Source organism: Tympanuchus pallidicinctus, unplaced genomic scaffold, assembly GCF_026119805.1.
Source record: "Tympanuchus pallidicinctus isolate F22 unplaced genomic scaffold, pur_lepc_1.0 scaffold32, whole genome shotgun sequence".
Lineage (NCBI taxonomy): Eukaryota > Metazoa > Chordata > Aves > Galliformes > Phasianidae > Tympanuchus > Tympanuchus pallidicinctus.
Window position 1 is genome coordinate 3354554 of NW_026294750.1, and position 12759 is coordinate 3367312.

General features: G+C 56.2%; 1 protein-coding gene across 1 annotated transcript; it reads left to right on the forward strand.

Moving 5' to 3' along the window:
• The first annotated feature begins 1753 nt into the window (after nt 1–1753).
• Nucleotides 1754–10823, forward strand: NUAK2 (NUAK family kinase 2). The gene is made up of 7 exons (XM_052698365.1): nt 1754–1980; nt 5338–5458; nt 6367–6518; nt 7289–7354; nt 8172–8291; nt 8521–8653; nt 8734–10823. The coding sequence occupies exons 1-7, from the start codon at nt 1780–1782 to the stop codon at nt 9852–9854; spliced, it is 1914 nt and encodes a 637-aa protein (XP_052554325.1). The 5' UTR covers nt 1754–1779; the 3' UTR covers nt 9855–10823.
• Nucleotides 10824–12759: the final 1936 nt, after the last annotated feature.

Genomic DNA, 12759 nt, shown 5'->3' on the forward strand with positions numbered 1-12759 from the left:
GAGGAGAACCGCGGAGAGGAATTTATCTGCTAGAAACAGAAAGAGAAGCAACCCCGAGTCATTTCCTTTCATCCCGGGGAAAGCCTCTGGAAGGCATCCTTGTAAATCAAGAGGACATTAAACGTGTGCTTAAGGCTAAATCGTGCTCGAGTGCTTCCTGGGCCGCTGGGCAAACCCTGAGCGATCCTACAGCTGTGCAGGAGCTTTCACCTCCACTAGAGACATTTTGTGCTCTATTGCAACAGGGAGCTTTGCTTCTTCCCCTTCCACTCGAAGGCAATCCCTGGGCTGTGCCTGAACAGGATCCGATCTGTTTACTTTGACATCGAAATTACAGCAGTTTAGTTAATCTCATCTGCGCTTTGTTTGTCTCCCCTATGGGCTCTGCTGGCCGCCCGCAGATCGAAATGCAGCTCCTGTTACTGTGAATAATTCATTGGTGCCACTCTGCTTTGGTGCAGGATGCCATCAGGGCACCCAACCCAGCCCAGCACAGGTGAGAGATGGCTGATGTTAAACCTGGGGCTCAGCTTTGGGGTGGAGAGGAAGTGTGGGAATCTGCAAAAAAGCCCTTTGCTCCATTGCCTGGTGAGGTTCCATACAGCCGCTGGTGATACAAAGCAAGGGTGCAAGATCCTTTGAGTCCTGGGGCTGCAGCGATGTGTGCATGGCTGCGTCCCACGTCTCCACTTCAGCACCCGTTTCTAGGGCTGTGCTATGGATGCCTTCAGCAGCACCTTTCTAACCCAGCACTCTGGTACCCAGCCTGCGAGTCCAGGAGCTCTGCTTTGCTTCTCATCCAGACACGGGACGGCACAGCCGATATCTCTGTGCTCAGGGACACAAAGCCTGCAGCGAGGGGCCGGGGCTGCGCTCTCATCCTTCACATGAGCCCCCGCTTTTGCCTCACCCCGTCTGCCCCGAGCTGCTGGAAGCGATGGGAAAACCCAGGTCTGATGAGTAATGCCGCAGTTATCTCTTTCTTCCATCGATACGGTGTGTCCTCACACATGCCAGAACTGGGCAAGAGCTTTTGTTTGGGCTTCTCTGAGAGATCGTCGCATTCTTTTAATATCTCAAAACAAAGAATTACCACAGGGGCAAAAAGAAAAAGACCACACGGGGAGGTGCTGCCGAGTTAACCAGAAACGTCCGGACAATGAATTTCTATTGGGGCAGCATGCAGACATTCCGTTCCCCCCACGGATCCCTCACTGCACGCAGGGCTGAGCACCGGTCCGTGGTTTTGCCTCCCTGGCCTCTCCTCTCTTTCATTTTGCCCTCAATACGCGGTTGTAGGCTGGTTTATATTCTGAAAGAAAGCCAGATCTGTCGTTGTTCTGTGTGTGGCTGTGGCTGTCCGTGCATCCCTCCCCCGTAGCCATGCATCCCTCCTCCTCTCGCACCCGGGCGCTTTGCTGCGCACCCTCCCCCCCACCCTGACCCCCCCACCGCTCCTTTTGGGTACAACCATCACCCCACATCCCCTTCAGCTCATCCGTGCTAAGCGGGACCCCACTTCTCATCCCACCCAACTGTTTCCTTTACACCTCTGCCACGCTGCCGCACCCGTCTACACTCCCCCCCCACCCATCCCCCCTTCATCCCAAAGGTTCCGGGGGTCCCCCTGCACCTGCCCAGCCCCGTGCCCCCCCCATCCCCGCACCGACAGCCGGTCGGGGCGGGCTGCAAGGCGGCCAATGGGCGAAGGGAGGCGCGGCCGTCGGGGAAGCCGCATTTAGGAGCGGGGCGGGCGGCGGAGCCGGGAAGAATCGCGGCATGGAGCGGGCGGCGGTGGGGCCCGGGGGCACCTCGCTGGTCGAGGGGTTCATTAAATCGCCCCGACCGCTGATGAAGAAGCAGGCGGTGAAACGGCATCACCACAAACACAACCTCAAGCATCGTTACGAGTTCTTGGAAACGCTGGGGAAGGGAACGTATGGGAAGGTGAAGAAAGCACGGGAGCGTTCCGGCAAGCTGGTAAGAGCTGGTCCTGCGTTTCTCCGTTGTTATTTCGGCAGCGGTACCGACTCCGGTTCCGTCCCGCCGGTACAACCGGGACCACAGCGGTGCTACAGAACCTCCGATGCCGGGAGAGCGCGGCCCTAAACGCGGGGGGGGGGGGCCGGGGGGCTGCAGTGCCCCTCGCCCACTTGACCCAGTCGGGCTTCCTGGGGTGAGAGGGGTTTGCAGATATCCGATGTGGAAGAGCAAACATCTCGCTCCGGTCTCAAGGATCGTTCCCTTCCTCTCGCCCTGGTGTCGAGTTGGTTTTACATGTTGACTCTCGGTGGCGTGCAAGCAAAGCTGAGCCCCTCAGAGCCCTGAGTGCTTGAAGTCGTGATTCACTGAATTCACTGCTCGGCCCCTTTGGAAGAAAGTGAAATGCAGAGCTCAGCCCCGAGCGTAGACCTGGTGTGATTCGGGCAGCTCAGCCTCAGGCACCCCGTGGTAAACAAGCAGCAAGGCTCTGAGCACCACAGGGGTGTAAGATTGGCCTGTTAGCGTTCCCCTGGAGCGTGTCATTGAAAACAACTGTGAGCTGGAGAGGTTTTCCTCTCCAACAGCTCTTCATTAAGTCAGATCTGCCATTTCCATTCCCCTATCTGATGCTGCTGCGTAACCAGGGCCTTGCAATGCTGTTCCCACCCAGAAGCCTGGGAGGATCTCATCCCTGGGGTGGATGAGGAGCCCTTTCTGCACCAAACAAAGCTTGTGCAGTGGATCTTTGAGCCACGGGAGAAGGTTCATACCTGTGGAAGCCCCTTAGGACAGAGACTTGTTTGTCTGGTAGCATAAGTCCATTATAATGCAAATCAAATCCACACACCAGTGGCTCTTCTATAAGTGCCAAAGATAGTCAAAGGCTGGACTAACTAGTACTGCAGCGAGCCGGCCCTGTGGGAACAGGAGGCTTAACCACAAATCTCTCCTCTTCCCACAAATTCTTTCTTGCACCACTCAGCATTTCCGGACCTGTTTAATCTTTAGGCTTATCCCAAGCTCAGATATTTGTTCCTTCTCTAAGTGGCTTTCACTTCCCAAAGGCCGAGGTGCCAGCAGGCACTGCTGCTCCTGGGTTACCCCTCCTGGGTTGTGCAGATCCCACATTACAGCAGCACTGGAGCTGCTCCATGCACGGCTTTGGCCTCTGGTTAAATCAAACTGCACAGACGACAGACTAAATATTGAACCATCTTTCTCAGCTGCTTGGCCATCCTTCTTTTCTGTCCCTTTTATTTTTATTTTCATTTTTTGCCCTACCCCCTCACACCTTTTTGAAGGTTTTGAAGGCTCATGCTGTGGTGGTGCATCCTGCACCTGCTGCCAGGGCAGCATTTGGTCCTTTGCTTCCCATCCCACGGTTCTTCCAGCCCGCTTCCCCAGCCCCAGGCAACCAGGAGCTGGTGGGGACTTTTGTGGGGTCAGGAATGGATCTGTGGGTTTGTGCAGCGTTGGGGGAAGGCAGCACCTGGAGTCTTCCAAAGCAGCAAAGCCTCCTTTGATCTCCACTAAGGGGTGAACCCCTGTCCCTTCCGGAGTGCGTTGTAATCCATATTTCATGGAGCATGAAACGCAGCACTTGCAATCTGGAACAACTTCTGAAGTGCTGCCTGAGGTTGTAGCTTAATGCATCTTTCAGCAGCTGCTGAAAATACCTGTTCTGCCCCCAAAAAGCTGTTTAATTAAAAGCCTTTTTGACTTGGAAAGTACTCGCGAGTTCTCAGGGCTCTGACAGCGGGGCTGGTTCCTGCAGGAGATTTTTTTTCCACGTAGCACTGATGGAGCTGGGGGTGTTGGTTGTGTTCCTGTATCCCTGGAGCTGCCATCCCCTCTCTAAGGGCTGCAATTTGCAGTTAGGGAGGGGATGTTCTGGGGCAAAGCAGCTGCTCAGTACCTCTGGTGAAGGGTGAGAAGCCTGAGGGCTGATGGGTGGATCAGTCACTGCTTCTAATGGTTTGGGCTCTGGTGAGACCCAAGCAGTGGCTTCTCCTTGCTGCGTGCTGTCCGTTAGGAGAGCCCTGGGGCTCTGTAAGCACTAAACCTGCTGGTGAAGGTCACTAAGTGTGAGTGTTCCCTGCTCAGGGCACACACAGCCAATGGCACCTCCTGAGGCATCCCAACCTGCGGCTGCTTTTTCTTTTCTTGGCAGCAGCTTTGAGTCCAGGCTCAGCCTCAGTCTGCTGTGTGCACCCCAAAGTGCAGTGCTGAGGGCCAGCAGATGCGAAGAGTGGGGCAGCAGGGAAGTGGGAAGCAGGAGCAGGGAATTCTCTGCATAAAGGCTTTGCCTGCATTGCATGGGGGTCACGTAATCAGGAGAGCTGGAGCGAAAATCGTTAAACTTTAACCTGCTCACCCGGAGCGAAGGTTCTGGCAAGGAATACCTGGGTTTCGAGAAGTTATGATGAAGTGCCTTCAGTATTGCTTTCAGTATTGTTTTGCACAACGCCCCATGCCTGGGTTATTGAACTCCCGTGGCCGGAATCTGCTCTGCTCGGCTGCTGCAGAGTCAGACTTACACCATGAAGACAGCACTGTGGCAGCTGAGATCTCACTGCTGTAGCATCTGCTGGCTCCTGGGGCTGAGGTGGACTCTGCTCAGCTCTGCTGTCGTGGCAAATGTGTGTCAGCCTGGGTCTGCCACTGGGGTTTCTTGCTCCCCTAAGCCAGAGGGAGCAATGTCAGAGGTCCTGAACACCACCTATAGAAGGGGCCCCGTGCAGCTGGGCCTGTTGGTTCTCCACAGCCCCCTCCTTGTTGCCATGAGACCCAGAGTGGGGGTCCCTTGGTGGATTAACTCTGTTCCGCATTCTTGTCTGGTACAAAAAAAGAGGTTCTGCTGGATTCAGTTGTAAATTCAACCCTAGGAGCGCATTGTTTCTCCTCAGCCCCTTTGAAAAAGGATTAGAAGGCATCTATTCTCCAGCTCTCACTCTTCTTTCTCCTCCCCTTTCAATTTCCTCGTATAAGAGAACTTGAAAAGCCAATGGAAGCCGGAATGCAGCTCACATCATCAGCCCAGTCCTGAGCTCTCTGCCTCTGCTCCCTCACACCAAACATTCCCTTCCCTCTCCATAATCAGCTCCTTGAAATAAGTACTTGTGAGGAGAACAAAACCTGTTTTTTCATTTCCGTGACCCCAAGAAGACGTTATCTCTGCAGCCATGTGCAGGTTGCATTCCTCTGGCTGCAGCCCAGGCTGGCTGGGACTCGGCTCCTGTAAGAGCTGCAGGCACAGGGAGGGATGCTGAGCCCCTTCCCAAGGGCAGGTGCTCCTTGCCCTGCCGTGGGATGATGTGGTGCTCCTGGGTGATCACTGTGTGTCCTCCTTCACAGGTGGCCATCAAGTCCATCCGGAAGGACAGAATCAAAGATGAACAGGACCTTATCCATATCAGGAGGGAGATAGAGATCATGTCGTCCCTCAACCACCCCCACATCATCGCCGTCCATGAAGGTGAGCTCTTTCCTCACTCCCTTTTTTCCTTTTGGCCGTTTCCCTGATTTACCCCATAGGAGCTCGCTGTGGGGAATCCATGGCAGGGGAACCAGCAAGCTCCAAAGCAGCAGGACTCCCTGCAGCTTGAGGCAGGAGCAGAGCTTGCTCCTGCCATCCTTTCCCCTCCCTGGGGCATAGGAAAACCAAACCACAACTTCAGCAAAAGCTCCTGCTGCTGGTTTCTGCTGTATGGCCAGGACTGGGCTCTGCTCCCAGGCTGTCAGGGCAATGCGGATGGCAGCCGAAGGGCAAGTCCTCAGGATCAGATTTGGGCTGCTCCAGTTGGAAACTTGCTCCTCGCTCCCTTGGTGACAAAGCAGCGTGGCTGTGCCCTTCCTGGTGCCTGGGGTTTGTCTCTCTGCGCCAGGTGTGTGTGTGTGTTGTTGCCACCTCTGTGGTGTACGTGAGGTATCCAAAGTCCTTTTGTCCTCCAAACAAAAGCACACTGGCTGGCGGTTTATAGAAGGTGTTTGCAAGGGCTGAGTCACGCTGATTGCTGGAATTCAAAAAATACTGAGGCAGCTTTCTGCAAATAGGAGGAAAGCACTCCAGCTGTGGAGCACAGTGGGAGCAATTGGGAACGCACAAAGCCTGGCTGTGCCCATGCCTCCCAGCCTTTCCCTGGGAGGTGGGGTCTGTGAAGCACTGGCAGGTCCATGTCTCAGCCTCCTCCTGGAGGACCAAGCACATCTGTGGCCAAAAAAAATCCCATTGTCCCCATCTGACCTGCAGGTCACAAACCCAGCACCTCCCGTCCTGCAAAGCACGCAGGCAGGCATGCCATGTGTTGGGTTGGGCCAGGACCTCCTCTCATCGCAGGGCTCTGAGCATCCCTCCTAATGCTTCCCGTCTCCATTCCCATCCAGTGTTTGAGAACAGTAGCAAGATTGTCATCGTGATGGAGTACGCCAGCAAAGGAGATCTGTATGACTACATCAGTGAGAGGCAGAGGCTGTCGGAGCAGGAGGCTCGCCACTTCTTCCGGCAGGTTGTGTCGGCTGTCTATTATTGCCATAAGGTGAGTGGGGGCTCTGTGGGCTCAGATCCCACGGAGGCACCTCTGGTGGTGATGTTCAGTCAGGGCTGGGAGCTGTGGGATGCTCGGGGCTGTTGGGTTTTCTTGGGAATCGGGGTTAATCCCGCTCCTTATCTGAAGGGTGCGGTGCCTTCGGGCCTCTGCGGGGGAAGTGCCCAGACAGCTTTTAGGAAAGTGCTGCCTGGCTGCTGTGGTGTCAGGCTGAGTAACCCTGCACTGTCCCACCCGTGTCGGGGGGAGACGCCCAGGGCTGAGCTCTGGGTCAGCACCTCTTCCTTTTGGCTGTGACTCTGTGTCCTGGGTGGGTGCTGGGGGTCTCCCTAGGGGTGCTGTAAGGCTGTGCTGGGCTCATGCTTTGTGCTGAGTACTGTGGCAAGAATGGGGGGGTCGCAGGCACCTCCTGAACACGATACAGACTGGGACAAGGCTTAGCAAATCCTACAAAGCACGGAGCTGTGCTCACCCTGGGGATGGGGTACCGGCTGCTTCTGTGGGCACAGGGCTGGGGTGGATGCAGGAGCCCGACGTGGCACGGGGTGCTGATAGCAAGCACCCAATTCAGGACGTGGTTTACAGCTCATCCTCGTGCAAGCAGCCGGAGTTATTTGCTGTTATCTCTTTGCTGTCACTGATGTGAACGCCCATGCTGTCGCCACTGTGCTGGCACCGTGAACGGCAGTGACCTCCCTGTGCTTCATTTCCCTTCCTCAAACATCCTGTGAGCTCAACCCGCCTCTCCTCCCCTCTTGCAGAATGGGATCGTTCACAGGGACCTGAAGCTGGAGAACATCCTTCTCGATGCCAACGGGAACATCAAGGTGAGGGGCTGTTGGCCCGTGGCCATACATTGGGGTTCACTCAACAAAGAGCTCAGGGATGCTGGCGCAGGGAGGGGGGCTGTGATGCCCTATTTCTCCCAAGGCATGTGGTCCCCCCCCTTTTGGCTCTGGGAAGGTTGCTGCTGTTTGCCCTGGAATGAGAGTGCGAGGCTGAGAGATGGGGACCAGAGGGCTGCCCCTGTGATCTGCAACTGAAAGGGAGAGGCTGCAGAGGTAGAGCTCAGAGTAAAAGCCATCAGCGTTTATCTCTCTGCTGATAAGAGGGCAAAGTCTGAAGCGGACTTCAAAACAAAACACGCTGAGGAAGAAGTGGTTTCCCAGTGAAAGTCTCAATTCCCATAAGCACGGGGCAGCCAGGTGCCTCTCTCCTGGGTCAGAGTGGTTGGAGATAAAGGGATGGGATAAACTTTATCTGTGCACTGGGTGCTGGTGTCATTGGGACCGTGCCTTCTGCTCCCTGAGCGGTGGCTGTCCTGGGCATAACGAGTGCCCACATGCTAGCAGAGCTGATAGGGCACGTATCAGCTTTGTGGCTGTAGGTGAGCCAGAGGAGAGCCCTGTGGTGGTGCTCTGGTCACAGCTGGACACAGAGCCACTGCTCCACCTGCAGACAGCAGCCTTGCTGTTTGCTAAGAGCTGTGAACTTGGACGTGCTCAAAGCCAGGTTGGATGGGGCCCTGGGCTGCCTATTGTAGCAGCTGGTAATCCTGCCCAAAGGAGGAGGTTTGCAGCTCCATGACTTTCAAGGACCCTTCTAACCTAAGCCGTTCAATGATGATTCTGTGATTCTCTCCAGATTGCAGACTTTGGCCTGTCCAACGTTTACCAGCAGGACAAATTCCTGCAGACATTCTGTGGTAGCCCCCTCTATGCCTCACCTGAAATCATCAATGGACGGCCCTACAAAGGCCCAGAGGTACGTGGTGCCCTGTCAGGTGGTCTCACTGCCTCTCAGCTTGGGTTTGGGGCAGCCCTGGGTGTTCTCCCCGTATGGGAGCTGGGATGGCAGAGACCCTCTCTGGGGAAGCAGCCTCCTGAGGCAGAGAACTGTGTGAACTGGGTGTTGTGGTCCTGCCCCATGGCGTGACCTGGGGTGGTGGCCTGGTCCTGCTGCCCTCGCCTCAAGGTCCCCATCCTTCCTGCAGGTGGACAGCTGGTCCCTCGGTGTCCTCCTCTACATCCTGGTCCATGGCACGATGCCCTTTGATGGCCACGACTACAAGACCCTGGTCAAGCAGATCACCAGCGGGGATTACCGGGAGCCCACGAAGCTGTCAGGTAGGCAGACCCCCACCACCCCATGCGTTCCATCCTCCAACTCATGCTCTCCTGGTGCCTGACCTTCCTCTCTCCCCCAGATGCCTGTGGGCTGATCCGGTGGATGCTGATGGTGAACCCGGAGCGCCGTGCCACCATTGAGGACATCGCCACACACTGGTGGGTCAACTGGGGCTACCGTGTGCCCGTCGGTGAGCAGGAGCTGCTGAGGGAGAGCAGTGAATCCCCATTGGCCACGGTGGCCGAGTGGCTGCGGCGCTCCTCCAGACCCCTCTTTGAAAACGGCTCCAAAGTGAGGTGCTTCTTCAAGCAGCACATCCCTGGTGTGGCCCTGGAGAGGCAGCGCTCCCTTAAGAAGTCCAAGAAGGAGAACGATGTCTCCCATGCACTGCAGGAGGGGGCTGCAGTCCCGGAGAACCCCTCCAAGTCCATCCTCAAGCGGCCCAAGGGCATCCTGAAGAAGAGGAATTCCTGCGAGCAGAAGGTGCCCATCCCTCCAGCAACACCTCCTGGGGGAGAGGCGAAGAGTGAGGATGGGGATGTGACTGCTGTGGGGCTGAGCCCGGTGCTACCCTCTGCAGTGCTGGGGGACAGCGAGGGCAGCAGTGTGGTCCCTGTGGCTGTGCCCAAGAAGGGAATCCTAAAAAAGCCCCCAAAGAGGGAATCAGGGTATTACTCATCCCTGGAATGCTGTGAATCCGGGGACGTCTTGGATGCAGGGAGCTTGGACCTTGAGAGCAACGTGTTTGCTGACAACCCCACCACTGAGCAGGGCCCCCCCGTCCTTCCCAACAGCCGGAAGGGCATCCTCAAGCACAGCAGCAAATACACCAGCAGTGCTGAGCCCCACAGCCCCCCCAGGCAGAGCTTTGGATGCTTTGATGAGGTGTCCCTGCCCAAAGCCCCCCTTGCCCCCCGCCCTCGCCCACCCAGCGCTGTGAGCGAGGACAGCATCCTCTCCACCGAATCCTTTGAGCAGCTCGACCTCCCCCCACGCGTCCCCGCGGGCAGCAGCGGGGCCATGAGGGGCTGCGTCTCTGCTGACAGCCTCCTGTGCTTGGAGGAGGAGGAGGAGATGGATGAAGGGCGCAGGTTGCGCCGCTGGACCGTGACCCACTGCCCCAGTGCATTGGGAGAAAGCTGTGACAACATCACTGAGGTGTACCGGCGTGCCGTGGCCATCAGCATGAAGCTGAGCTGAGGGCATCCTGTGGCTGTAGGGATGGGGTCCCTGAGCCTGGGATGGTCCCTGCTGTGGGAAGGGGGGGCACAACCCCTCCTTTCTCCTTCCAGGGCTTCCTTGTGTCCGGGAGGGGGGCTGCCCTGTGTCGTCCCCCCCCCCCCCCCCCTATTTATTTTGCAGCCTCCAGGAGGATGTTGGATGCACACAGGGTTGTGGGCTGGGGAAGGGGGTGCCCTGAGTGCACATCTCAGAGAGGAGGGGGTGATAAAAGGACCAAAGCCCTAAGCTGCCCCATTGCCCCCCCCTGCTCCTGCTGAGGGGAAGAAGTGTTCTCTGTGGCACCACACTGTCCCTCCCTGCTGCCCTCCATGCAGAGAGGCTCATCTCAAGGGAGGGATGAAATGGGGTGAGGGGTGGGATTTCTTTTTCTTTGCACTGGTTTTGTTTGGTTTTTTTTTTGGCTGCACAAGATAACAGATGGGGCAGGTAATATACCTCAAACAACTGGAGATGTAGCAAGGTGCAGGCAGGAGGCAGTCCTGGCTGCAGGGCTGGGGGTTGCTGGCAATGGGGTGCAGCCCCATCCTTCTGCTGCTCTGAGAAACCTAACTGGAATGAAGCACCAACTGGAAGAGCTCACGCACTGTGATGGTGATGAGCTGAGGCTGCAGGAAACCCAGAGCTGCCCCACACCGCAGCCTGAAAAGGGGCTCTGATGCCAATTTTTCATGGTGAAAGGAAGAAAAAAAAAAAAGAAAAGAAAAAAGCGCCTTTCCTAAGGCACTGCTTCTTTATTTATTGCCTCGTGTGTGAGTTAATGTTAAACTTCATCAGCACTGGATTTGCCCAGCTCAGTATCAGCCCTCCCCCCCCCCCCCGTGGGTGACTGTGGGGTGGCTGTGCTGCACTGCTGTGTGGGCAATGGCTCTGTTCCTTCCTACAGCGTGGTCCAGAGGAAAAAAAAAAAACATTAAATTAAAAACAGAAGGCTTGTGTTGGTTGTTTTCCTGGTTGTTCTTCCACCGCAGTGTTCTGGGGGATGCTCCAGGCTGGGCTGTGCTGGGGCTGTGGGGTCCTGTGGCTCTGGTGGTGATGCTGGGGCTGTGCGTGGCTATGGGGTTTGCTCTAGGATGGCTGAATGTGAGTTGGCTGTGGATGTGTGTGTGTCCTGGGGGGTGTAATGCATTGTGCAGTGTGCCCTCAACCTTTATTTGCAGGCTTTCCAGCGTACCCACCCCATTCCTCAGCCATGGGGACCCCAAAGCGTGCATCCTCCATGCAAATCTCCTGGATTTTCCACCCAGGAGAACACAGCTCCCAATTTTTGCTTTCCCAACGCTGCTGCAGAGCGTGTCCAGGTCTGTGAGCTGTGTGTAGGTGATGGCAGCAGGAGCTGTGCTCTCAGGCACCTCCCCTGGAGCAAAATCCCTCTGGAGATGCACAGCACCGCTTTGCTGCCCCCCCTCCCCCAGTTCCCCCCCCTTCCATCCCATTCCCCTCCGTTTCCTTTGTCTGCTCCTCCCGCTGCGGCATTGAAACTGCTTTTATTGCTCTCTAAAGCACGGTAACAATTTCCCGTTTCCACTCGAGTAAATCAGAGACATTTCAGGTCCCCACTGCAGGAGAGGGACGACGCTGTGGGGCACGAAGTTCTCTGCCCCCCACTGCGCATTCCCTGCATGCTTTGGCCCCATGCAGTGATACCTACAGCTGCTGCGTGGCTGTGCAGGGCAAAGACTCCAGCTTGGCCAGCATCCCCAGCACAGCCAGGGAAGCAGTGGGGCTTTCAGCCCCAGAGTGAGCTCGCATCTCTGGGGTTCACCCAGTGCCCCATAGGGTGCTTGTTTGTTGGGTGTGGGGTGTAGGAACCTTCAGGTCGATGCTGGGCTGCTGCATGGAGGAGGGGGGGAAGGGGGATCACCCACACCTGGAGCTGATCCTGGAGCCCCCATGTGATATCTCTGAGAATCCATCAAGTCCTAAAAGAAGGGAGGAGAAGGATGTTCTGTGCTGGGGATCTGGCAGCAGGAGGGAACCCAGCCCAGCACCGCTCCCTCACAGCACAGTGACTCAAATCTGGTCCCATCCTGCCCGGGCTTGTGCTGGGAGCCCGGATGCACCGAGCCCATATTTGGGGCTGGAGGGGACATGGTGTGGGAGGGGAACACGAGTCCTTCATGGGGCAGCAGTGCAGCACTGGGGCTGTGGGAGCAGCGGTGCATCGCGCCCATCGCTTTCCCAATCACCCATCTGCTGTCATCACCGGTTGTGACAGAGCCACACAGCTCATCTTTCTCATAGAAATCTCCTGTTATTTGGTTTTCTCCCTGCGTTTTCTGCTCCAGATATCCCATGTCTGTCAGATACAGCACGGGCCGGGGGCCAGCGCTATTTCTGAGACATCCTGCATTAACTCAAGTGCCAGCACAATTAACACAACAAAGTTGTGACGTTTTGCATGCGATGTTTTCAAAGCTGTGCTTTTTTTTTTTTTTAATTTAATATTACCTGTTTGATTGCTGGATTTCTTTGAAGATCAGAAGAGGAAAAATCCCCCACATGAAAGCCTTCCTATTCTCAGCCTGGAGTGGTTGAAAAGAAAAGAATAAAAGGAGAGAGCGGCATCCGGAAATATTGCTCCCACTCCCCAGGAGAGTGAGGAATGGAACCATAGAGCCATAGAACCATAAAGGTTGGGAAAGAGCTCTGAGATCCCCAAGTCCAACCTCAACCCATCCCACTGTGTCCCCACATGTCACATCTCCATGGTTGCTGAGTGCCTCCCTGGATGATGCTTGTTGGCTCCACACTTGGAGGGCTGCGTGGGGCTGTCGGCACCACAGTGCAGCACCCGCCACCGAGGCTTGGTGAACTTCACCCCATTGGCCTCAGCCCATCCATCCATCCAGTCCAGATCCCCCTG

Bases quoted from the DNA above. Each gene is read 5' to 3' on its own strand.
- NUAK2 (XM_052698365.1), top strand. From the start codon at position 1,780: ATGGAGCGGGCGGCGGTGGGGCCCGGGGGCACCTCGCTGGTCGAGGGG. The intron at 1,981-5,337 runs GTAAGAGCTGGT...CCTCCTTCACAG, and splicing joins GGGAGCGTTCCGGCAAGCTG to GTGGCCATCAAGTCCATCCG. The intron at 7,355-8,171 runs GTGAGGGGCTGT...GATTCTCTCCAG, and splicing joins ATGCCAACGGGAACATCAAG to ATTGCAGACTTTGGCCTGTC.